Source organism: Miniopterus schreibersii (genome assembly GCF_964146895.1).
Source record: "Miniopterus schreibersii genome assembly, chromosome: 11".
NCBI classification, from domain to species: domain Eukaryota; kingdom Metazoa; phylum Chordata; class Mammalia; order Chiroptera; family Miniopteridae; genus Miniopterus; species Miniopterus schreibersii.
This window is the reverse complement of record NC_138111.1, coordinates 27,367,639-27,393,389: the sequence shown is the minus strand read 5'-3', so window position 1 is coordinate 27,393,389 and position 25,751 is coordinate 27,367,639. Positions and strand designations below refer to the sequence as shown.

The 25,751-nt window shown below is 43.1% G+C and overlaps 1 protein-coding gene across 5 annotated transcripts in view; it reads left to right on the top strand.

Annotated features, from left to right (window-relative positions):
- UNC13B (unc-13 homolog B) overlaps positions 1-25,751 on the top strand; it is a gene marked incomplete at its 5' end in the record, with an annotated part of 145,656 nt that overhangs the window by 103,364 nt on the left and 16,541 nt on the right. For 3 of the 5 annotated variants that reach the window (XM_081151120.1, XM_081151121.1, XM_081151119.1), the window contains 13 exons: positions 5,843-5,889; positions 8,176-8,254; positions 10,599-10,673; positions 11,174-11,393; positions 15,563-15,790; positions 16,403-16,544; positions 18,212-18,381; positions 18,807-18,922; positions 19,243-19,406; positions 21,972-22,122; positions 23,575-23,643; positions 25,078-25,167; positions 25,487-25,615. In XM_081151120.1, coding sequence (XP_081007246.1) covers positions 5,843-5,889; positions 8,176-8,254; positions 10,599-10,673; positions 11,174-11,393; positions 15,563-15,790; positions 16,403-16,544; positions 18,212-18,381; positions 18,807-18,922; positions 19,243-19,406; positions 21,972-22,122; positions 23,575-23,643; positions 25,078-25,167; positions 25,487-25,615 — 1,680 coding nt within the window. Of the gene's footprint in view, positions 1-3,486; positions 3,510-5,842; positions 5,890-8,175; positions 8,255-10,598; positions 10,674-11,173; positions 11,394-15,562; positions 15,791-16,402; positions 16,545-18,211; positions 18,382-18,806; positions 18,923-19,242; positions 19,407-21,971; positions 22,123-23,574; positions 23,644-25,077; positions 25,168-25,486; positions 25,616-25,751 lie in introns of all 5 variants that reach the window. The other 2 variants (XM_081151118.1, XM_081151117.1) reach the window with 1 other exon arrangement.

The window sequence follows — 25,751 nt, the reverse complement described above, 5'->3', positions numbered from 1 at the left end:
TATTTGGATGTAAATAGAAATTACAGATTTGACATATCCCAAACCAAACTGCTTCTGTACTTCAAGTCCCTGCCAAACTTGCTTTTTTTCTAGTCTTCCTTAACAGTAAATGCCAGCTGTATCCTTGCAGCTGCTTGTGCCCAAATCCAGAGTCATTCTTCACTTCTTTTCTCTCACAACCGACATCTAATCAATTAGTAAACTCTGCCTGCTCTACCTTTTAAAAAAATCCTGAATTTTACCACTGTCTCTGTCTCTACCACTGTCATCCTTGTCTAAGCCACCATTTTCTTCTGTCTAGATGATTGCATTAGTCTACCTGGTCTCCCTGCTTCTGCCCTTATTCTTCTATAGTCTGTTCTCCCCACAGCAATCAGAGTAATCCTTATAAAACATGAGTCAGATCATATCACTTCTCTTCTCACAACCCTCCAGTGATTTTCTGTCTCAGAAAGAAAGACAAAGTGTTTATAAGGGCCTGTAGAGCCCTATTTGAACTGGCTCTCTTGCAGACTTGCTGTTCCTTCACGCCAATTATGCTCTCACCTCAGGCTTTGCATTTACTGTATGTTCTCTGACTAGAATACTTTTCTCCTACAATTCTGAATAGCTTCTGTACTCATTTCCTTCATGTCTCTGCTTAGATGTCACTTTATCAATGGGGCCTTCTTATAACCTTCTATGAATTATTTTTTTTTAAATATATCTTTATTGATCTCAGAGAGAGGAAAGGAAAGGAAGAGAGAGACAGAAACATCAATGATGAGAGAGTCATTGATCGAGCCCACAACCCGCACATGTGCCCCGACCGGGACTCGAACCCCGATCCCCGGATCCTAGGTCGACGCTCAACCGCTGAGCCACGCCTGGCCGGGCCTTTTAGGAAATTTTAATAGCAATTGTAACATGATCACAGGAGACATTATCTTCGCCCCTAACCTGAATTTTTCAGCAGAATCCCTATCACACGTGATATGGTATATATAGTTCCAGATTCTGGAACCAGGATGCCTGTTTTGAATTTGGTTTTGCCACTTGCTGTGACTTTAGGCAAGTTTCTTAACCTCTCTGATCTTCAGTTTGATCAACAAAGAAGTTGAGAGAGTAATACTATTTATCCAGTAAAGTTGTTATGAGAAATAAATGAGCTTACTCAAATAAAATGCCAGATACATAATGTGTTCTCTTAGTGTTAGCTATTATCCTCATCTTTACCATCATTATTAATTGTCTGCTCCTCTTATTAGAATAGAAGCATCTCAAGATCAGGGAGTTTGTTTCATTTACTGCTGCATCGCTGGCACAGAGAACAGTGCTTAGTATGCAATATGTTCTCAATAAGTATTTGTTGAAGAAACGAATCCCTGCAATAACCTTGGAGGTAGCTGTTTTTATCCACTTTTTACAGATTAGGAAATGCAGGCTTAAATAAACTCAGTACCTCAAGTCTTTAGACTGTCAAGTACAAGGAGGTTAAGATTGTTTTAACTATGAGGAAGTATGTCACTTCCTCATAAAATGGACTGTCTGGAAGAGTGAGACCATTCTTAGGGGTCGGGGATTTTCCTACAAAGCAGGTGTTTCTTAGGCATGTATCATTTAAACTGAAAACTAAGTCTGAGTGGAAAAATCCTAAGGCATTTTAGGAATTTAGTTCTTAACAGGAAAAGGTGTGGTTTTGTTGTCATTTTTTTGTGTGTTTTTTTATGTTTGTCCAGTGGGTGGGGCAAATTGAAGAATTAGTAGAACAGTGCCTTGGTTTCTGGAAAATGGTACAGACTACTGGCTAAGAGATCTATCTGTTCTCTGGTGATGGCAAGAGACATTTTCTTAGAGAAGGTGTTGCTTTTAAGACCTGAAAGTTCAGATTTCTTTAACTACTTACAAATGCTAGGATATATGCTAGTCCTTCGTATTACAAAGGTTTTATATACATAAAAGTCTTGCTCTCAAGAAATTCACTGTGTATAAAGGGAGATGTTTATACAGACAATTACAATGAAACAGTACTGGCAACATACTGTCATAGAAGTGTGCATTTAGAAGTGTGGGTACCACTGTCACATGATGGGAAGGCATATAAAGAAAATTTTTACAGAGGCATTTACATTTAAGCTAAGTCTTAAGAATTAAGACTGAGCCCACCGAGTAGATGTGAGAGGGCAGATCAGGGAGAGCCTTGATGGCCTTGTCAACAGAGTGGATTTTATTCTTTAGGCATAATGGGGAACTCTGGAAAGAACAGAAGGACACAATCAAAGTAACTTTGACGTGATGTGTAAAATGTATTAAGACAGTGGAGGAGAAAAGAAACCTTTCCAGTTTGAGTCACACGGTCAATTAAAGTGTTCCTGGCCTAACTGTCTTTTCAAAGAGAACAGAGTGTTTTCGGAGAGGTAGGGAATAGATGAAGAAAGAGATATGGTGTCCCCCCCCTCCCGACATCCAGGAAGTGTCTTTTTCATCTCACCCTCCTTCCTGTAGCTGTGCTGTTTTGGAGGATTACGGTTCTTCTGTCAGGTCATAAGTGGCTTGAAAAATTGGGAACTTATTAGTTTCTATGATTCTCCCTTCTACTTGTTATGTGACATCAGTAAGTCTTTAAAGGGAGGGAAAAAAAAGTGGAGGGGAGCTGATGGGCCCAGATAGTTGGACTTTATAGAGAAGAAAGGCTATGGGCCTATGTGTGGCCTTGAAGGCAATGTAGTCTCTAACGAATAGGAAGGAAACTTTATATTTCTTCTACTGTGGCTTATTTGGATCCTTCTGGAAGCATCCGTTTCCTTTAGAATATTGTTCTAGATTTGATAGGTAATCAGGCCTGAGATTAAAGTCATGGCTTTATCATCCAGATCATGGTGACTTCTGTTAGGGCAGTGGTCAGTTGATGACCCCAGGTCTATAGCCTTTGAGCATCCTGGTCCTGGCCTTAACTCTAGGCCTTAACATGGCCTAACTTAACCTAGGCTCTGAGAAAATAGGCCAGGGCTTGCTGAGCAAGTGCGTGGCCAACCCTGCATTAAAATGGAAAGGACTCAGCTCCCAGGATTTGGGGGTTTGAGGACTTACCCAGATCCAGAGTGAGCTCATATACCTTCTGAGGAAGGAACAAACTCATCTGTGCTTAGCCAGCTCAGATAGCCTGTTGGAGTGGCCCTTGGTAACAAAGCAGGTCTTGGGGCCCTGGTAGCCCTGACCCTATATGCAGGCTACTTTGGAAAGTGTAAAAGGGTGACCGGAATCCCCAGACAGACTTTGTCCTTTGGTTTGAGTAGCCAAACTCGGTATGTTCTAAACTATAAAAGCAGAGGCCAGCAACATAAGATTCTAGAAGGTGGACTTTGTGAACTACCCAGTTGTTCAGAGCACTTCCCCCTCTCCTCCATGTCTCTTGAGGTTTAGCTGGCATTTTCTTTGGGTTCCCTGATATAGGACTGAATCTACTAACCTCTCTGCCCTTTTTTTCTGCTCTTTCCCTCCTTGCAGAAGGAAAGCGAGGAGCCCTTCAGGTTGTGCCTCTGGCCTTTTGGGCCCTTTTTGTTGTCTATTCTCTACCCCTCTCTCCTGGGCATGGTGTGTGTATGTGTGGGTGTATGCCTGTGCGTGTGCACGCACATGATCTGTGCCTCTGAGCTTTGGCTGTGCAGATAGGGTTATTTTCCTGAAAGCAGTGTGTGTGCATGCTCCATGCTTGTTTGTGTTCCTGTAGACATCCCTGGAGCACAGTGTGAGAATGTGTGTGCCAGCATGGTGCACATTCATTGTAGCATGTGTGCTTATACTTGCACTCAGTTCGACTTCCCCCAGACACTGATTGCCCTCTTCCTCTCTTACTTTGCACAGTGTGTGTCCATTTTCTACTTGTTGCTGCAGCCTGGCATATGCTGTAAACCCTCTCTGAGCCCAGCACGCATCGGCACTTTGTATTTGAGAGCAAGAGTTGCTGCAGGCATTTTGTGCCTCTCCTGTGGCCCTAAGTGTGAATGTGCTTCTAAGCAGATTTCCTGGCCTCTTTGTGAACACAAGCTTCTGTAGACCTGTGATGTGGTTCCCTTATGCCATGTGAATGCATACTATACTAATGCTCTGTGCCTGCAAGCACTGGTTCTTAAAGACTGTGAGGGTTTGCTTTGCCTGAGATTCGGGCCCTAGTGAACACTGAACCCTCTCCCAAATGAGTGTGCACACATGTTCTATAGCACTCTATAGAGCAGGATCCATGCTCATCTTGTGTTTCTCTCAGGCACAAGTTGTGTCTATGAATGTACCTCCTGTGGATACTTTGTCTAGACCTCCCTTTCACTCCTTCAGTGCCCTGTGTGTGCATGTTGTATGCTATGTATGCAGGCTTCTGCAGACCCATTGTATCCTCTAAGCACAAGAAATGTGTATGATCTGAGACAGTGAACCCTGGCTCCCAAAGACTTTTTGTGACTTTATTTCCTTAAGCCCAGTGGTTTCTGGCAAGCATTTAATTCTAGGTAGGAAATAAAAATCTGCTCAGCACAGTAACTGTTTCCAAAGGGAATAAAAATTCTGGTTGGTAGGATCTGGGGATTTAGGGATGTCCACCACTCAAAGACAACCTTAGGAGACTTGCTTCAGTCACTTCTGGCTGCCTTTTGGGTCTGGCCATTTCTTTACCAGTATCCCACCCACAGAACCGGGACATGAGGTAGATAGGCTTGATTAGAGCACAGACAACATGAGAAGGGTTTTTTACTGAGAAGGGTCCTAAATCCAAAGTTCATTTTGAGCCTACTGCTGACCTAGGGTAGTTAATGCCAACTTTCGTATCACCCATTAACCTGTCCTACCTCTCCCTTTTCTAAACTCTGTCTTGCCTCATTCTGTCTATAACTTCTCCCATGTTTAGCTCTCCCAAAACTTCACTCCCTGTCCAAAGCAACTTACTTCTGGAGCTCATTTGCTCTGGGATAGTTAGTGGGACCCCATGCTTCAGGTGGCAGGGAAGTTGGTTGTGGTGGAGGGGAACAAAGCAGAGCAGGATGCCCCATCCTGCTAGCACTAGGTCCCTTGAGCCTAAACAGTATTTACCATTGGTTCTCTGGAGAGCCCTGGCAACTTTAGAACTCTGTACCCTGCCAGAGGATTTGCTTTGGGGTTTTTTGGTACAGAAACCTTTAAAAATTATTTTCGACCTGTTTCCTTCCTTGAATTATTTGGTACCTCAATGATCAACTTCTCATTAGAGAACTCATAAAATTTGCCAGAGTAATAACCAAATGTCTAATCTGTCCTGGAGTCCCTGGTAATATAGAACTTATCAAATGTAGAGTATATTCAGTGTCAATGAGTTTGGGCTTCAAGGAACCTAAGCCAAGTCAAATCACAAGAGATAGGAATTTAGAAAGACCAGGTATAACTCTGGGACAGTCAAAGGAATTTAGGAATATAACTGGAAGAAGACCAGACTCTATATGAAGTTGTCTTTTTGCTTTAGTGAGGCCTGGAAGCCTAAGTGGACCTTTTTCCTGGCTTTGGTTACTGATACTAATGGGCTGTGTGAGAGGGATATAAGTTTTGGCAGCTCTCGCAGTCCCAGTGGACGTTAGCCCTGGGATCTCAGTGAGCTTGGCCTTATATCCTTCCTCTTCCCTGGGGGAAGGGGAGATGAAATACTGCTCATTTCAGCAGCCTGCTTGTTGCCTTTGGCTAGTCAGGGCATTGGCTTAGATAACAGGCTAGCTATGTCACCACATGGTGTATGTGACCTACACTTCTCTGAGCTTCCTACTTTACTGCTTAACTGCCTGACCAAAGAAAGCTGGTGGTCTCCCTTCTTTCCTAAGATCTAACTTTTTTCTCTCTGTTTTTAAAGATTCCAGATGATGGTGACTCCTCTTTGCCCCAGTGGCCCCCAGAAGGGTAAGTGATTCCCTGCAAGGTCTCTGTGGATTTTTTACAGACTCTCATGCTGCTTTTAGATTTTCCCCTGGGAACAGGAGAAACAGCTTTACACACTTGATCCTGGGGAAAGATGTTCTACTCTAGAGGTTGGTTGGTTCTTTGGGGCTGAGGAGAGAACTCTGTAAACTGGTTACTTAGAGGCAGAAGAGAGAGCTTTGCCAAGTGGTTCCCTGGAGCAGGGGAGGGAGCTTTAGGGCTCCCCCATTCTTGCCTCTGGAATTTCTGACCCATTGCATCATAGGGTGATACACTCTTCAGGTAGAAGAATGAGGAAACCAGACAAATACCTGCATTTGAAGAGTTTCTTTCCATTCCATTGTCAATAGGGTGGTCACTGTTGATTAGATTTCTCCTGGGCTCTGTCCTGCTTCAGCTGTTGTGAGTCACCCTTATTCCATTTCACTCTAGTCAAGACATAAGTAGCATCCTTTATGAGCTCTGTGTGTTCTGTCTGTGCTTCTTGACTGGGAGTTTCAGACCCATGTGATTGCAGCAGAGTCATTTTAAGCTGCTCAACTGCTGCTTGTAACTGACTAGCTTAAGTGCCTCTCTACCCTCACTCCCCCCACCTCTACTGCCAATTATTTGTCGGTATCTTTCTTCTCTGCCACAAAGGCCTTCTGACGTTAGAATTCTCAGTGGCTGCCTCCTCTTCATCATGACCAGGGGAGAAAAAAGATCAGATCATAAAGTTATCTGCTACATTTTATGTGTTCCCTTTCCTTGTGATTTCTTTTAAATCAAGAGTTAATCATGTGAATGAACTACTCTTTCTTCTTTTATCAAAAGCTCATCTGTGTTGCAAAAAATTTCTTGGCTTAAGTGGTGCATATTATGGTTTTTAGAATTAGCCACAAATTCATGGCACCAGCTACTCTTCAACAGCCCTTCTTCAGGGCTTTAGCTTTTTTCCTCTAATAATTTCTAAAATACATGCACACCAATGGAACATATCCAAGTTGTTTTTAAATGGAACCATGCAGTGATTTTCTAAGTGCCTCCCTGTTGTTGTCTTTCCTTCCTTCAGCTCAGTTCTTGGAAGCTGCCACAAGGTTAGAACTTCCCTAGGCCTGGTAGTCTCACTGAAAACAAAGCTCACTGCCTGTACTCAGGAAGCGACTTCATTAGAAATCAACATGTCAGGTTGCCTGTTCCAACTCTAGGCCTTGACCCAATATGTGGCTCCATTTTTTGGCTATACAGCTGGCAGTACCTACTTATTCTTCTGAGATAAACCTCTTTTCAGACCAGCCATGGTGTATAACCCAGCCACCCCATGCTTCCCACCCCATTGCTCTCATTAAAACCAAGTACATGAGTTCTTTTCATTGAGACTCAGAATGACAGCTTCCAAAAGGTCAGAGAAATTTTGTAGTTCATCTCCCCAATTTTATAGAAGTGACACCAAGACCCAAAAAGAGGAGGGAATTTTGGCAGAGGACATGTAGAGTTAGTAGAAGAGTTGGGGATAAAATCTCAGTTATTTCAATGTGACGATGGTGTTCTTTTGGGGACATTCTCTGTATTTTTATTGGATATTGTTAAGGAAGAACAGGCAAAGAATAATAAATTAATAAACATAGAAAAGGTATAAAAATTTTCGAAATCTCCAGTTGCTCCAGCTATAATTTTTTCTATTGATGTATCCATAGGGCTAGGCCAGACACTGAGTCCTTTTGCTGTTTCCTTCTAAAATGATCTCTTTTTTCCTTTTCTTTTCTTTAAACAGCCTTTTAGAAGTCTCCTATCCCACCTCCCCTGATTCCACTTTATTATGTGAGCTCCTCTTTCCATGGAGACCCTTTTTCTTCAGGATGGAGAAGATCTTGTATATATCATTATTTGGTAGTCTTGTTTGCCCAGGCAGCAGCTCTTCTGTAGAGCTATTCCTATGTGTTCTGTTGTAGCACAGGCCAAGAAAGACTTAGCTTTGGGGAGCAGTGTCTCTGGCCTGAGTGTAGAGAATAGCCCTCTTAACCATCAGTTCCTACCTTATGGAGCATAACGTCCTTCAGATAAACAGAGGTGCCTTGACTATGGGATAAAAGAGCTCTAGGTCCTTGGCTAAAACCGTAGGAGATGGGCACTCTGAGAGCAGATTCCATTGCTTATCATCCCATTGCTTTATTTCCCTCACTTGCTGTCTTCCTTACCCCCCTTAAAGGCACATCTTCCTCTGGGGAGAAGGTGAGCAAGGAGAATGGACAGGACTGAAGGTTCTGACATATTTCCTTCCCTCCTCAGGCCAGCTGGAGGGCTCTATGGCATTGACAGTATGCCAGATCTACGTAGAAAGAAGCCACTGCCACTTGTCAGCGATCTGGTGAGTAAAACTCTTGTGCAGGCTAAGGTTGTATCCTTGCAGTATCCCCCATTGGGCCTTGGAAGCTATCAGAACTGGTAGTGATCCATTTAGTGACAAGTATTGGTCTGAAGACCAACCATTTAAAGACTTACCGAGACTTAGCGATGGCTTCAGTGAGACTTTGTTTTACCTCCCTATTCAGAGCCCAACGTTCTTTATGAGCTCAAGCTCCCACATAGAACATTTATAGCTTGGGCCCTCAAAGCTGGGCTCCATGGTTGTCTTCTAGGTATCTAATTATTCTAGGTATCTGTACAGCCTTTTTTTTTGATGACTTAGAATGGAAACTGCCTCTAGCGCTGACCTAGATCATTGAGCTCAGTATGTAATGAGCATGGCTGGTACAACTTCTTCTTGGAAGTCAAGTGACAGTCTCCTCCCAAGACATAAGCTTTCTAGACTATCTCTGTGCCCCTAGTTCTTAAGTCAGTGTCTAGCACTGAGAGGTAATGATACAAATTTGTCTAATTGAATTGAAATGGGCTTAGGTGTTAAAGCTGATCTCAGGACCTCCATTTTGGGTTATACTTCCTGAGGTAGGATCAGCTTAAGGAATTTTCCATAGCAGAGTGGATAGTGCGGATAGAGTGGAGCTCAGGATCTCCAGTGGAGCTAGAGCTCTAAGGCTAGATGTTCAGTACGACTTTAACCCTTTTTCTTGTTACCATTTCCGCTCCTATTTTCTTCTCCCTATTTAGTCTGTTTTTTTTCTATCCACCTCTTTTCCCATTTCTCCTCCATTCTCTGCTGGTACTCCGCCCCCCCGCCCCATTTCTTTCTCCTTAGTTGGCTGAATGGAACTATCCTCTGCCATTTTCTATTAATTATTTTTTCTTTCCTACTATTTGTGTATCTTTTCCTTTCTCTTTTTCCTCCTTTCTTTCTTTTTTTTTTTTTTTTTTAATATATCTTTATTGATTTCAGAGAGAGGAAAGGAGGGGGAGAGAGAGAGATAGAAACATCAATGATGAGAGAGTCATTGATCGGCTGCAGCCCGCAACCCGGGCATGTGCCCTGACCAGGAATCGAACCCCGATCGCCCGGATCCTAGGTCGACGCTCAACCACTGAGCCATGCCCAGCCAGGCTGATTTCTCTCTTCTTTATTACCTTTTTTCATTGTCTTCTGTCTCCCCTTTTTTCTCTTTGTTCTTTCTTTTCTCCCTATTTTTTCTCACCCTCTACTCCCTCTTGCCCACCACCTCCTCTTTGCTTAACTGGTTGGAAAGCAGTGTCTTAGTCATTTCTAATTTCCCCTCCTCCATCTTTTAACCTTGCCTTTATTTCACTTTCTGGCATAACTCTTCATAGAGTAGAAGCCTTAGACCTTCGGCCATAGCCAGCTGTCTGAATTGAAGACAGTTTTTAGTGGATAGAGGCAGAAGGTTTTAGAATGTGTTCCCCACATTGCACTATAGGGAAGAACCTCTCAGTTGCCTCTGAAGGTTTTTTTTGTTTTATGCCCTGGGGGAGCTTTAACATCATGTTGTTCCTTTTTCTGCTTTCCTCTGCACAGGCAATGGTGAGTGTCTCCAGAGTCCTTTTCTAACCTCTATAAGAGTACATATCTCAAACTACCTGGCCCCTCCTAAGTGTTCCTTCTGCTTAGACTGATATTTTAATTCTTCCCTCCCAGTGTCCACTGCATTAGGGAAACTATGTGCCTCTCCATGGGCTGCCCTTAAAGCTTGGGCTCAGCATATGTGGGACCCCTCTATATAAGAGCCTGGCAAGCAGGGCAGCCCTAACTCTCATACTCAACCCCTTGCCCTGCTTGATTTGACTGAGGGTACATTGCCTCTTTCACTTGTCTAGTCCCCTGCTCATTTGAGCTGCTGACCTCTACAGCCACCTGGGATTGTGTGGGTGTGGTGTGGGGATGGATGATAGCATGGGATCATTCTCAGGATGGTTCTTGAATGTAACTATGATGGAGTTGTGTGTTTATTCTATTCTTAATGACCTCCTTCCTACTGTAATTCTAAACTCTTCATTTTTCTTTGCTTTTCCATAAACAAGGGGTAAGATACCTAAAAATAGTGAAGAAAGAGAAACTCTTTGGATGATAGGTACCCTGAGAGAAATGCTGTTCTAATATTGTTAGAACAGTCTTCTGAGGACCTTGGGTTTGGATCTTAGCCTGGAATGCTGTTATCTATTACCTGTGGGCAGTCCCTGTGAATAATGGTAAAAATAGAAGGCAGTAAGTTATAGTCGGTTTGCTTTGGTCACTGAAACTCCCTTCCCAGGACTTTGTCAGTCCTTGGTGGTAGCCAGGACTGAGAGCAGGTCTTCTCTTACAGTCATTGGTCCAGTCCCGAAAGGCAGGGATTACTTCTGCAATGGCTACCCGCACCTCTCTCAAGGATGAAGAGCTGGTAAGTGACCCAGGGGCTTTCATGAATCCATTGGCCTAAAGATCTAGCCATCTACTGCTGATCATCTCTATAGCCATACTAATTGAGAATTCAAGAGTATTGGGCATACATCGTTAATGGAACAGATAGATAGCATTGGGTCTCAGTCTTCCACACTGGGAAAGGCAAGGGTCCAGGCCAGGGGTAAACCCAAGTCTTGTGTGAGCATGTGACCACTGAACTTGGGGTATTATAGTGGGTCTGGTACCCCCTGTTTCCCAAGAAAGCTTGAATGCTGGGACAAGGCTCAGACCCAGTATTCAAGTGAGACCTGTCTTGCATGACCAGGAGCACAGGACATTTGGGGGCTTCTTTCTGCCAGGCTGGGCTATGTGCTGGGTCAATCTAGAGCATCTTCTCCACTACCAAGGGGAAGCCTGGGTCTTGATTGCCCGACAAGGTCTCAGTTCTGGTATCTCCCGGCGGAGACCTAAAGTCACTGGTGGGTATGTGTCTTTCAGAAATCCCATGTGTATAAGAAAACCCTACAGGCCTTAATCTACCCCATCTCGTGCACCACACCCCACAACTTTGAGGTCTGGACTGCCACTACCCCAACCTACTGCTATGAGTGTGAAGGCCTGCTCTGGGGCATTGCCCGGCAGGGCATGCGCTGCAGCGAGTGTGGTGTCAAGTGCCATGAGAAGTGCCAGGATCTGCTTAACGCCGACTGCCTACAGCGTGAGTGCTCCTGCGGAATGTGGGGTGGGGAGCATGGGCAACAGGACCTCTCCAAAGTAATCTGTCAGCGAAGAGCTAGGATGGCTGGACATCATTCCTCCAGTCTACCTGATTCTGAAGCTCTTTCCTTTTCAGAGAATGTAGGATCCTGAGTCAAGGGGCATTGCCTTTCCAAATAACAGGTTTTATAACACCCTCTTAAGCACCTTTAGGAAGAATTATTTGAGCTTTCTGTGGCCCTTTGGTGGAACTAGAATCTCCTCAGGATTCAGATGATCCCAGAGGCTGCTCTTGAGCAGTGTACACACCACAGTGACCACAGTGCCCAGATGGCTAGAGCATGTTTAATTGGGGACCAAAACTAATGAAGAGAGAGAATTTTGTGAGGTTCCAGCCTTTGGAGAGGAACTTCCTGAGGTCTAGACCCTAGAATCCAAGAAAGGAAGCATTTATTCCTTGCTTATAGATGCAGCTTTTAAACAACAGTGCCAGGAACAGAAGTTTCAAATGGATCAGGCAGAGGTCCTGGAAGAGAATGTGTTAGAAACCCAAGGCCCTGACTAAATATGTGTTCTTTGCTGCCTTCATGGGGGGTGGGGGAAGGAAATATCTGTCTTGTTTTTGTTTTGGAGGTGGTAGCATTCCACATTCTTGTCTCCTTGCTCTGCTCCTGCCAGACCCAGGGGTGGGGATTGGAAAAGCAGTTTCTCACCGCTCCAGGTGTCACTCAGAGCCAAGCCATAGCAATGAAAGCTTTAATGATTATGGTAGGAGAAAGGAATGTCACCTTTAGACTCACAAGCCTTTCATTATCTCAAGGAAAGATATGTGACATAAAATGGACCTAGGAAGAGGCCTTGAGGAATTATTCACTTAAAATGTCCTTCTTTGAAAACTATAGGCAGTAAAATTTTGGACAGCTCTCATAGCAATATTTTTTCTGATACATCTCCTTGGGCAACGAAAACAAAAGAGAAAAATAAACAAGTGGGACTACATCAAACTGAAAACTTTTTGCACAGTAAAGGAAACCATCAACAAAATAAAATGAAAAGCAAAAGAGGAAAAAAAGAAAAAACTATGTTCTCCCACTGAATAAGAGAACATATTTGCCAATGAGACATCTGATAAGGGATTAATAACCAAAATTTATAAAGAACTTGTAAAAGTCAAAGTCAGAAAACCCAAATAATCCAATTTAAAAATGGGCAAAAGACCTGAATAGTCACTTCTCCAAAAAGGACATACAGATGGCCAATAGACATATGTAAAAGATGCTCAACGTCACAAATCATCAGAGAAATGCAAATTAAAACCACAATGAAATACCACCTCATACCTGTCAGAATGGCTATCATCAATAAATCAACAAACAACAGTGTTGATGAGGATGGGGAGAAAAGGGAACCCTTGTGCCCTGTTGGTGAGAATGCAGACCGGTGCAGCCACTGTCGAAAGCAGTATGGCGTTACCTCAAAAAATTAAAAATGGAGCTACCATTTGAACCAGCAATCCCACTTCTGGGAATATATCCTAAGAATCCCAAAACACCAATCAGAAAGAATATATGCACCCCTATGTTCATAGCAGCATTATTTATAATAGCTAAGATCTGGAAACTGCCCAAGTGCCCATCAGTAGATAAGTGAATAAAAAAAGCTGTGCCACATTTGCACAATGGAATACTATGCAGCTGATTAAAAAAAAAAAAAAAGAAAGAAAGATCTCACCCTATGGGACACCATGGAAAAACCTGGAGAGTATTATACTAAGCGAAATAAATCAGTCAGAGAAAGGCAAGTACCATATGATTTCACTCATATGTGGAACCTAATGAGCAAAATGAACTGACAAGCAAAATAGAGACAGACTCAGATAGAAAGCAGGCTGACAGCTGCTGGGGGAGAGCAGTGGAGTTGGGGAGCTGGAAGGGGGTTGGTGAAGGGATTGAACAAAAAAGAAAAAAAAGGAAAAACTCATGGACACAGACAATAGTGTGATGATTGCTGGGGGCCGGGGAAGGAGGTGGAGGAGGGTATAGAGAGGGTAAATGGTGATGGAAGGAGACTTGACTTGGGGTGGTGAACACACAATGCAGTGTACAGAGTATGTGTTGTGGAATTGTGCACTGAAATCTGTATAATTTTGTTAACTAGAGTCACCCTATAAATTCAATAAAAAGGAAAAATAAATAAAATACAATGCCAAAAAAAGAAGAAGAAAAATGTCCTTCTTTGAAGAGCCCTAGATTGGTGCCAGTGGCATGACTACAGTAGACATGAAGAGACAGGTAGAACAAATCAGTGGAAGAGATGGGGCTCTGAAAAGGTGGCCTGAAGATGAATGCTTGTGATGACTGCCCAAACCCATCACGAGGGGGTATCAGGCACAGGTGCCAACAGGTCCTTGCTTTAATTGCTAACAGCCAAGCTGGTTGCTTGCTGGAAACCTTCTGAAATGCTGTGTAAGCAAGGGTGTCAATCATCTCCTCAAGGGCCTTTCAGAAGTTCCAAGCCAAGGAAATAGCGTTGCATGGGATATACTAAATGGATGCAGCCCAGGTCAATTTATCAGCAAATATCTTCTACCTAAGTATTCTATAAAGCATAGTGTAATGAAATGCCCTTTTATGGGCCTCCCTGGACAGAAAATCTGCTTGCCATCCTCCCAGGTTTACGATGCAGATGTTGGCCTTTATTTTTTGCTCCAGGTTTTGTAGTAAAGGCCTAAGCCTTTGGAGACTAGAGAGAGGTAAGAGCCAGTCTGCAGGGCCAATAAAGCTGAAGCATGGTTTCTAAGAAGCCTGGTTGATGAAATACACTGGAGGAGTCTGTTCTTTCATAATTCTTAGGGCAGCAGGGAAAGCCTGCTAGTCTTTGAGATGAATTGGCTAGGGTCACTGCCAGTGATGATGGCCTTCGCCATCCTGCTAAGATAATGATGGTAGTAATAATAATAGTGACCATTTATTGAGTACCTACTAGGTGTGAGGCATTGGGCTAGATGCTTTATACATGTTGATGTAATGCTTCATACCACCCTGAGAGAAAAGTGCTGTTTTCTTCTCTTAAAAGAAACCAGTTTACCAGTTTACTCAGCTAGGAGTAGTGGATTCAGGATTTGAACTTAACTCTATCTGGCCATACTTTTTTCACCATACCACACTATTTTCTGAGATTAAAGGCACTGGAGCCATGGGACAGAAACTGTGTGCTGTGACCAGCTCTGGGGTTTGTATCATAGCTCGGAAGTTGGATGAGATTGGTGGAGATGTCATGCCCACCCACCACCCCTCTATGGTAACTGAGCTATCCCTTGGTGATATTTGAGCATTAGACTTGAAAGGTCTAATCTCAACCACCATGTAAGTGGAAAAAAGACAAAGCCAACTGCAGTCTGAGCTACATTTTTTTGTTTCCTTATTTTTTGATGAAAAATTTAATATATACCAACATAGAATAATATAATAACCCCCCCATGACATTTATCAAGTTTTTACTACCCTTTGCATTGCATTTTGTTGTGCATTTTTTTGTTTTTATAGTTTTTAAAATATATATATATCTTTATTGATTTCAGAGAGAGGAAGGGAGAAGGAGAGAGTTGAAATATCAATGATAAGAGAGTCGTCATTGATTGGCTGCCTCCTGCATGCCCCTTACTGGGGATCAAGCCCGCAACCTGGGCATGTGCCCTCACCGGGAATCGAACTGCAATCTCCTTGATCCTAGGTCCATGCTCAACTGCTGAGCCATGTCCGGCCGGGCTGAACTGCATTTTATTTTTTTATTTTATTTTTAATTTTTAAATATATCTTTATTGATTTCAGAGAGAGGAAAGGAGAGGGAGAGAGAGAAATAGAAACATCAATGATGAGAGAGTCATTGATCAAGCCCACAACCAGGGCATGTGCCCTGACTGGGAATCGAACCCTGATCGCCTGGATCCTAGGTTGATGCTCAACCGTTGAGCCACGCCTGGCCAGGCCGAACTGCATTTTAAACTCCAGCAGTCCTCAGAAGTGATTCACTTTTCCCAGGGATATCCCAGTCTTCCTAAGCTTCTCCCACTCCTCAGTGACCTCTCCCAGGCTCCATTCCTCAGCCTGACCCTTAATCTTATAGATGGCCTGTTGGTTACCTTACTTTCTGTCTCTTGCCATCCTTCAGGGGCTGCAGAAAAGAGCTGTAAACATGGAGCTGAGGACCGGACCCAGAACATTATCATGGCCATGAAGGACCGTATGAAGATCCGAGAGCGGAATAAGCCAGAGATCTTTGAAGTTATCCGGGATGTCTTCACTGTGAGCAAAGTTGCCCATGTGCAACAGATGAAGACAGTGAAGCAGAGTGTGCTGGATGGCACCTCCAAATGGTCAGCCAAGATTACTATCACTGGTGAGCAGGCCAAAGTGTGAGGAGACAGGAAGCCCTGGGCTATGGGGAGGAGCCTAGGGAAGAAGTCACCTAAGTGTGAGGGAGCAAGGGGCTGGGGAGAAAGAAGACAAAACTGAGGGAAAGAGGAAGGGCCTCATCATGAGGCCATGGTTCTAGGGGGCTGGGAGAGGTAAGACTGGCACCTATAAACAATATGAGTGATAATAGAAGGATTTGGTAACAATCTGATATTAAAGACATGGTTAACAATCTGATAAGAGCTGGGGGTTGGAAAAAGGGGACTGGTAGGAGATCAGAGAATAGTTAACCAGTGGTTTATTAGCTGAGTGGTGTGGTTGAAGCGTGCATAAATCAGAGGTAGTAAGGAACAGTTCAGGGATAAGTGGTCAGTTAGGGTTTTGATGGGGAGCTTGGATTCTTGGACTAGGCTTTGAAGGAAAGGCTAGTGGCTTAGGACAAGGATAGATTTGGAGGAGTGAGAAGATTAGGGTTCCTGTGCAAGAAGCAGAGAGAGGCTTCTCTAAGATGGTGAACATATGAGTCCTGCTATAGAGGATTTCTGACTTCTGGGGCATACTCTGAAGTCTCCTCCTCTTTGTATTTGGGTTGCAGTGGTGTGTGCCCAGGGCCTACAAGCCAAGGACAAGACAGGATCCAGTGACCCTTATGTGACTGTTCAAGTAGGCAAAACCAAGAAGCGTACCAAGACCATTTTTGGGAACCTGAATCCTGTTTGGGAGGAGAAATTCCATTTGTAAGTCACAGAGGTCTTTGTCTTACCCGGGATTATGTGTATTTGGGGAGCAACATTAACTGTTAACTGCTTGGCCCCTAAGAGGGATTGGACAGAGGCAGTGGAGAAAACCCATTTCTCACATGCTTTAGTTGGGCAGTGGACATTTTTTTTCTGGTTCTCTTCTCATGGACTGTTGTATCAGGATTACTGTACTCAAGCCCTATCTTAACTAGGGTTATTAAAGGGGCCTCTGGACACTTCATACTGCTTTTTATAGCATTAGAAAGGTTTTACTACTGCTCAGTGACAGAGCCAGGGACTGACCACCCTGTTGTGTACCTCCCAGCACTGCCACCCTGCCTAGGAAGGGTTAGGGTCTTCTGGGGAGTGGGGAAGGAATGTCCTTGTCCTACAACTGGATAATTCTGGCGTGAAGGAAGAAAACTGTGGTCTGGGGAAGTTTTCAGTTCACCTAAAAGAGTTCTGCTTTTCTTTCTGCCTCAGCTTCCCTTACCCCTACCCCACTAATTCTTTTTTTATTATCTCACTTTATTAGACTGTTTTATATCATAGTAAGGAGTGGTTGTTGAAAGCTCTAGCCTGGAACTTGGACAAATATCTGGAGAATCCAGATGCTTTGTCACACCCCTAAGGTCCAGGACCAGGACTTTGAGTCTGAATGAGCGAAGCAGGCTGGCCCTATAGAGACCTTCTGTTGGCTCCTTGGATTGGGGCCTAGTAAAATCATTCTCCAATCCAGAGGCAACAGTTACTAGAGGAGCACTTGTTTCTTTGAGAATTTGAATGGTTCTTGCTTGAATCCATATGATTTATTCTAAATGAATTGACTCTTGTCAATTTTTCCCACTTTTATCCATTTAGTAAGCCATTCATCAAAGCCCTTGTTCTGTACAAGACACTGTACATGATGTGAGTTAGACAGTCAGTCCCTGGCTTCAAGAAGCTCATTGTTGATTTATTATTTTTCAGTACACCAGTAGTTATACTATTATATTTTAATGAATGTACAAATATATTATGAGAGGACAGAGAAAGGAGCAGCAAATTCTACCAAGTACAACCTTTGGGTGAGACAACAGGACCCAGAAAGCACCTGTTTGGGGAAAGTGAGATGGAGGGGGATCCTGGGCAAACTCCCTTCACCAAAGCAAACACCAAAGAAGAAATGACCATTCAAGTGGGTATTAAAGAATGATAGAAGTTCACCAAGCACATACTTAAATAGATGGAGGAGCTAGATAGAAAGCTAAGCAGATATGACAAGGTGGACATACCGTGAACATTAACACCGTTACTAACTCTGGAGAGGGAACTAGCAGTTGCTTCCTAGGGCTCTGCAGCATCCATCCAGCTGTTTTCCTCTTGGTGCTGTTGATACAGCTAGCTACACAGGAAATCAGAATTATCCTTGATTACTCCCCCCCCCCTTTTTTTTTGTGGTCCCAAGGCAACAAGGACTGGATAATGGTACACAGAGCCACCAAGAATGAAGAATGAACAGCCATTTGCTGGGATAGCTTGACTCACTTGGAGCTTTAGTACCACTGTTCTCTAATTCCTTCTCTTCTTCTGCAGGGCCTCAAGTGTAAATGAAGCTTTGGGAGGGAACTGGAATGGGGGCTGCTGGGTCTGTACCTAACAGAGCCTGCCTAATTCTGTCACAGTGAGTGCCACAACTCTTCTGACCGCATTAAGGTTCGTGTGTGGGATGAGGATGATGACATCAAGTCAAGAGTAAAGCAGCGGCTGAAGCGAGAGTCTGATGATTTCCTTGGCCAAACCATCATCGAGGTTCGGACACTGAGTGGCGAGATGGATGTCTGGTACAACTTGGGTGAGGAAACAGGACCAGAGAAAGTTGGTGGGAAGGGAATGAGGAACTTGGGGAAAACCCTGTCTCCCAAAACTCAATCGCTAAAGCGTACCTGTAGACAGAACCTGCCTTACCTGCTGAGAAGTGACCATGGGTAGAGATGGGGGACAGAGGAGTGGGTGTGGCAGGAACTCACTCTGGCTGGATGGTCTCCAGATTTCAGAAAGCCCTTTAATCTTCACACTCATCCCAGTGCCTTTAGCTCCCTATTTTGCTGATGGAATAGGAGAATTCCTATTGGAAATATTTGGGGTGTTTGTGGACTATGTGGTCACTGGAGTGAGTTCATCCTGTTAGGTGACCGCTTGGGTCAATACCCAGGGTGGGGACTGCCACACTGTCTGTAGTTGCATTGGTATCAATCTCCAGTCTCCTTTCCTTCCTAGAGAAGAGGACAGACAAATCAGCCGTCTCAGGGGCTATTCGACTACAAATCAGTGTGGAAATCAAGGGGGAGGAGAAGGTAGCCCCGTATCATGTGCAGTATACGTGTCTCCATGAGGTGAGCAAGACCTTGGTAGATGGGGTGCCAGAAAGCAGTGCTGGGAGGGGCCTGTGATAATGAATAGGATTGCTAGGTGGTTGAAAACTTGGGGCTTGTTTTTTATTTTATCCTTGGCTAACTGTGCTATTGGACAGCCTAAGTAACAGCCCCAGCCTCAGTTCTCTTTCACAAATGTGAAAACAGCCTACTGGGGCCACAGGAGCTACTGGGTGATGACTTGAAGGGCAAAATTTCTGTGGAACCCTGGGCTTTGACACCAGATTTTGTTTTTGTTTTTAATATATATTAAACTCCTTTCTTTGCTCTGTCTCCTGCAGAACCTTTTCCATTACCTCACAGACATTCAGGGCAGTGGAGGAGTCCGGATCCCTGAGGCCCGAGGAGATGATGCCTGGAAGGTGTACTTTGATGAGACTGCCCAGGAAATTGTGGATGAATTTGCCATGCGCTATGGCATCGAATCCATATATCAGGCCATGACGTGAGACTCCCCTGGGGCTTTGGGTTGTGGCTACTAACCCCTAAGGTAGCTAATGAAGGCACAATGACAGGGTAGACAGGTCCTTAGCAGGGTAATATCAGTGATTCACTGCTTTCCTCTCACTGCTTTCCTCTCTGAGGTGGGTATATGCCCCAAGGCAAAAAGGGTATACCTATAAAGGGAATGTGTTTATCAGTGACTCAGGAAGAAAGTATTTGTCTGTCTTCCCCAGAGTTCAGACATAAGAAGGGAAAAGGGCACAGGAGGGTATGCAAGGACAAACCTGCCTAAACATCACAGGCCTGCGGAGATAGGGCATGTGTGTTCATGTATATGTATGTGACAGACCAGCTTTCTTAGGTTGGTGTGGATATCGGAGAGGGCACTTAACTGTAGGGAAAGCAGCTGAGTCTGGAGTTGACCAAGACTCCTATAACAGAAATTCCCATCTACTGTGAAAAGAGTGTAGTTTGTGTATTAGTGAGGCTGCACAGAAAGCAGCCCTAGGTAAGCAGAGAGTAGCTGTTGCCCTGGCTGTGCTCATTTATTCTGCAAACTTTTATTGAATTCCTTCTATGTGCCACACATTAGGTGCTGAGAACACAAAGATGTGTATATTAGGGCCTCTGTGCTTGGGAACTCATTCTAGCAGGAGAGACAGACCAGTAAACAAACAATTACAAATATAATATGATAAGTGGTATGGTAGAAGTAATCACAGAGTATTATGAGAGCATCTGAATTTTAGGGGAGGCTTGTGAGGGAAGCCATTAAAGAGTTGACACTTGAACTGAATCTTGAAATACAGAAAAGGAGGGAGGGCGTTTTTGGTAGGGCATTTCCTGAGGTGCTACGATACATCAGAGCGTAGAACATTCAAGGAGTTACAAGAAGTTCAGTATAGACAGAGAGAAGAAATATGGTGAGGAATGAGATTTAAGAATGGCCCTGCTGACATTCTTACTCTGTTCACTCTCCCTAGATGATCTTATCCCAACCTGTGACCTCAGCCACTACTTTTGGGCTAAGGGCTCCCAGATCACTTTCTCCAAATCACGCCTTTTCCTGAATATCAGATCCATTTTCAGCTGCTTCCTGGGTATCCCCACAGGCAGTATAAACTCAGTGTGGCTAAATTCCAAATCAACATCAACCTCCACAAATATGCTTATCTTTCTATATTCTCTGTTTTAGTAAATGGAATGATTTTCTATGCAGTTGTCCAAAAACATTTAGGAGTCAGCCTAAACTTTTCTTTCTTACTTACTACTGTACCTTTAACTCCCAGTATCCAATCTCTAAAACCTCTAGATTCTATCTCCCAAAAATGTTTTTAATCTATCACTATTACTATAGCTCAACAATAATGATGATGATAATAATAACAACTTCTATGTAGCATTTCCTTATGTCCCAGGCACTAGTTTAAGCACATTATGAATGTTAACTCACTTAATACTCATAATTAACCCTATGAGGTAGGTATCATTATAAACAGACATAAAGAACTTTTAAGTAATTTGTCCAAGGTGAGTGAATGGTAGAGGTGAGATTCAAACCCAGAATCTGACTCTAGAGTGTGTGCTCTTAACCATTTTTCTGTTCTACTTAGTGCTTTATTGCTTCTTTTCTGAATTATTGCAGTAACTCTTCAACTGATCTTTCTGTCTTATTCTTATCTTTGTCCTAGTCTTCTTTCCAATTTATCATCAAAGGGGCCTTTCTGAAAGACTAATCTGGTCACACTATGCCTTTGCTTAAAAATTTACTATAGCATTTAGGATAAACTCTTTTATTATCTATTCTCTACCTACTTCTCTCTCATTTCTTGGTATTCCTCTATCAAACACCTGAACAATAGCCAACTGATATTTCCCAAATAAATCACTCTGTCATGAATATCTTTGTCTTTCCAATGCAATTTCCCCTTGTCTATACATTTCTCCATTTGATTAATTCTTACTAATCCTTTAAGGCTTATTTCAACCATCTCTTCTTTGGGAAGTCTTTTTCTAATCCCTTCCAATCCCCAACCATTCTGATTTAGGTGATTTTCCTGTATGTTTCCACAGTGTTTTTGCATAGCATACTTTGGATTATTGACTTACTTTCTAACACTTGTTTTCTTTGCCAAGCTATCACAACTTTGTTTTTTTATGTGTTTTTTAATCTTCCCCCGAGGATATGTTTATTGATTTTTTTAAGGAAGATGGAGAGAGAGAGAGAGAGAAACATCGATGTGAGAGAGAAACATTGATTGGTTGCCTCCAGTATGGGGCCCTAACTGGGAATTGAACATGCAACTTTTTGGTGTACAGGACAGCGCTCCAACCAACTGAGCCACCCAGCCAGGGCCAGGCTATTACATCTTTGTATTCTAGCACTTAGCACAGGGCCTGGCACATGGTAGGCATTCATTGAATGTATATTTGAATAAATAAACTATGAAGATCCTTTTATATCAAGGTGGTTGGAAGTTTCATACACATCAATGAGATCTTTTAATTACTTGGCTTCTGCTGCAAGCCCTGAAGAGTCTTTGAGGCTGAGGGTGCTGTTTTTTAGGCACTTTGCATGTTTGTCATCCAAGTACATGTGTCCTGGTGTGCCAGCAGTGATGAGCACCTTACTGGCCAACATCAATGCCTACTATGCCCACACAACTGCCTCCACCAATGTCTCTGCATCTGATCGCTTTGCAGCCTCCAACTTTGGGGTGAGTGTGATGTAAAACATATCTACCCATTTGTTATCAATTAATAAAGTTTGATTTTTTAATGATCAGTACTGTAAAGTTGGTTGATGAGCCTAAAGTTCAGATAGATGCCACCTAGGTAGGTGAACTTATTTCCTCATGAGTATGCAGACTATGCTAATAGGCTCTTCTTATTTCAATATGGAAATGTGGACTTACTAATAGACTCTCCTCAGACACAGATAAATGAAAGAAAAATAGCACCACTATGGTTTGGGGGGCGCACCTGGGCTCAGGTAGAACCTTGTTAGGCCAAGAATGTGGCTGAGTCTCCATGTTTCTTAGTCTTGCAGGTCCACAAATGGAGCTTACTTAATATTACTCAGTCTCTCTCTGAGAGATTCGTACTACTTAAGTTCACATGAGACTGTTGTCTAAGCAAGGATACCAGTGTATACTGAGCCTATCCCTTTTCTAGTGTTTGGACTATTTTCTCTATTCAGTGTGTGCTCTTTCCTATGTTAAGGTACTTGAGAAGTTGAATCTTTACACAGAATGTCACCTGACATAACTTCAATATAAAGTGGATGAAATACATTTCACCCACCACAAAGATTACCTCTTTAGGCATAAAATTATGGATACCCCCAAATCTACTAGGTCTCTGAGCCCTGTTTATGGTACTAGCAACTTTTTCTTGTTATTAGAGCCTTTCTGTAGATGAATTAATATCATTGATTAAGCCAGTCAAATACTTATTTCATTCTGTCACATGCCATTATATATTGACTTAATATCTAAAGATACATAATATAATCAATATAAGAGTTCTAAGAGTGATGTGCCACACAGCCTATAGGCATGTGATTCCACATTTAATTATACCTTTTCTATAAAAATAAACTATTAAAATAGAATGTTTTATAAACTGAGGGAAATGATGTGGGTATGGTTTAAAGAGAAACCCACTCAAGACAACCTGATCACCTTCCATATGCATCACTCTTTCTGCCTCCCATCATTACTGCTAGGCTGTGACTATTTAACATGTTTGAGCTACCCCAAGATAAGTTAGGAGACCACAAACTCAGGAACAAGTTAGAGAATGTTTGCAGTTTCCCTTTATTTGACTAAGATGAGTTAGAGTTTCAAAGGGATGGAGGTGCACTCTCTGGTCATCTCCTGTTGACTCTTGTATAGAAAGAGCTGTTTTCCCTCCCAGGGACTTCCTTTCTACTTGTCAGTGGAGAAGATTCCTCAGTTTGAGACAGAGCTGCTAAGAGATGGAACAGGGACCATCAATTTTATTTCTTCCTTACATGTTGTTATTCTCCTCAGGAGCAGGGATGGGATATGATGTGTCCCCAGCCCGATGTCTCCTCCTCACCCAGAGATGGCTCTGTTTCTTTATAGTCTTAGGGGCTCAGAAACAGATTATTTCTCTTTTCCTTGTTATTTGTTTCCCACCCTCAGAAAGAGAGATTTGTGAAACTACTGGACCAGCTGCACAACTCCCTGAGGATTGACCTCTCTACATACAGGGTGAGTGAAGACATGGCTGTGGGGTGGGGTAACAGATAGTATTAGCTCAGTCTAGAGAGACTGCTGGCGCCAATCTTGGCTATAAAGATTGAAGGCAAGGAAAATTGGTCTGTGCCATCACACCCATGTGCATGGCCAATGCTACTGACACCTGTGGTTTTGCAAACTCCAAGGACCGTGCAGTGTATAAATAGCAGCAGGTGTGGCTGCTTTTTAAAGACAATTGGCTTTCCAACCCCACTCACAGTACTCCACCAAATTCTCTGATGACATTCTAATTAGGGAGTCTCCTGAGGATAATCTCTTCCCAGAATGCCCTTTAAAAATTAGATAATTATATTTCCTTCTTGCATTATTCCATATTCTCCTCATTTTCCAGGGTAGGTGTGAGAATCCAGCTAAGGGGGAAAGAGAGAGAGAAACTTAGCTTGGGCAAGTAATTTGTAGTGCAAGTCATATCCATTCCTAGGATGGAAGGAAGAAATAGATATAGTAGGAAGGTGGGTACCTGTGATGGAGCAGGACAGAGAAATGGGTAATTTTAAAATTCTTCCTAAGTTAAATCTTAGAATGGCTTCATTACTTGCTTTAAAGTGCTGTAAATTTCCAGAACAGGCAATATACCCACATTAAAAAGAAAGTATAAAAGTAACCTTGAAGTAAAAATGAAATGAGATTTTAATTATCTGTAATTCTGAATGTCCTCCATTTGCACGAATAATGGAGAGTTGACTGTATATCTTATAGTTGGCATATAAGTAGTTATTTGAAGGTTTAACAAAGCAGCCGTTAAAATGGAGAGTGGCTCAACATCTCCTTTCAGCTGTCCCTGGCAGCTTCTTCCTAGAACATGCCAAAGAGAATGAAGTGAGGCAAGGTGGGAAGGTCCTAAGGAACTGGCTCCAAAAGCAGTTCTGCTCAGAGCTCTGCCATCTGCTGGCTCCAGAGCAGAGGAATAGCTGGGACCCACTGTACAGAAAATACAGGTCTTGGATCTCAGTCTGGTATATAGTGTGGCTATACTTATATTCCAGGATATACAGTTAGATTGTAACTTTTGAAGAACTCATTGTTTCGGTGTAAGAATCTTCACCCCAAAAAAGTGTGTGTGTGTGTGTGTGTGTGTGTGTGTAAATGTGTGCGTGTATCTGTGTGTTCATTTGTGCAAATGCACACACATTGCATGGGGAGTAGAGCTGGGGGTAGGAGGCGTTGCTTTCTGGGCTGGGGATTATTAACCCCTGCTTTCTGGCAAAGGCCTGTCTATGTCAATGGAAAACAGGGAGACCTGTAATATTAGAGCTTTTTTGTCCATCTCAACTAGAGAAAATTCTAGTGGGTAGCAGTTAGGAAAGCTTTTGATTTCATTGCTTCTGGAAGGGAAGGCTTTCATATTTCTCTGTTCATTTTTTACATTTGCTTGATTTACAACAGAATAATTTCCCTGCTGGGAGTCCTGAGAGGCTTCAGGACTTAAAGTCCACAGTAGATTTGCTGACCAGCATCACTTTCTTCAGGATGAAGGTAAGAGATGAACTGGTCTGGGGACCTGGCCACAGGAAAAATAAGAATCATTTGGCACAGTGTGAGGCTACAGGAATCATCACCTCTAAGTCCACGTTTCCATACATCTGTTCCCTGGGTTACTTTAGTGAAGACCATGGCTCAGCAAGGATGGGCTTGCTAGTTCTCCTCATCAGCTATCTTGGCAATTTCAATCTAGGGCAGTTGTTCAGGAACCCATAGAGGGACGAAGGAATCAAGAGTAGTTTGGAGGTAGTTCTAGGAGGAGATCCCACCCAGGTGAGCAGGACCCTGGACCCATTTTTCTTTTAATTGGCAGGTGCAAGAACTACAGAGCCCTCCAAGAGCCAGCCAGGTGGTAAAGGATTGTGTGAAGGCCTGTTTGAACTCCACATATGAGTATATCTTCAACAACTGCCATGACTTATACAGCCACCAGTATCAGCTGGTAAGAGATTTGGGATCAGGTGGGACCAGCTGTCAGTGGCTCTTGGAGCCTTAGCTTTCCTTTGCTGTGGTCTTGGTGGAAGAGAGCTCAGGACAAAGTCCTTAATGTTCTTGAGGGTGAATGAGTTTTGTAGGAT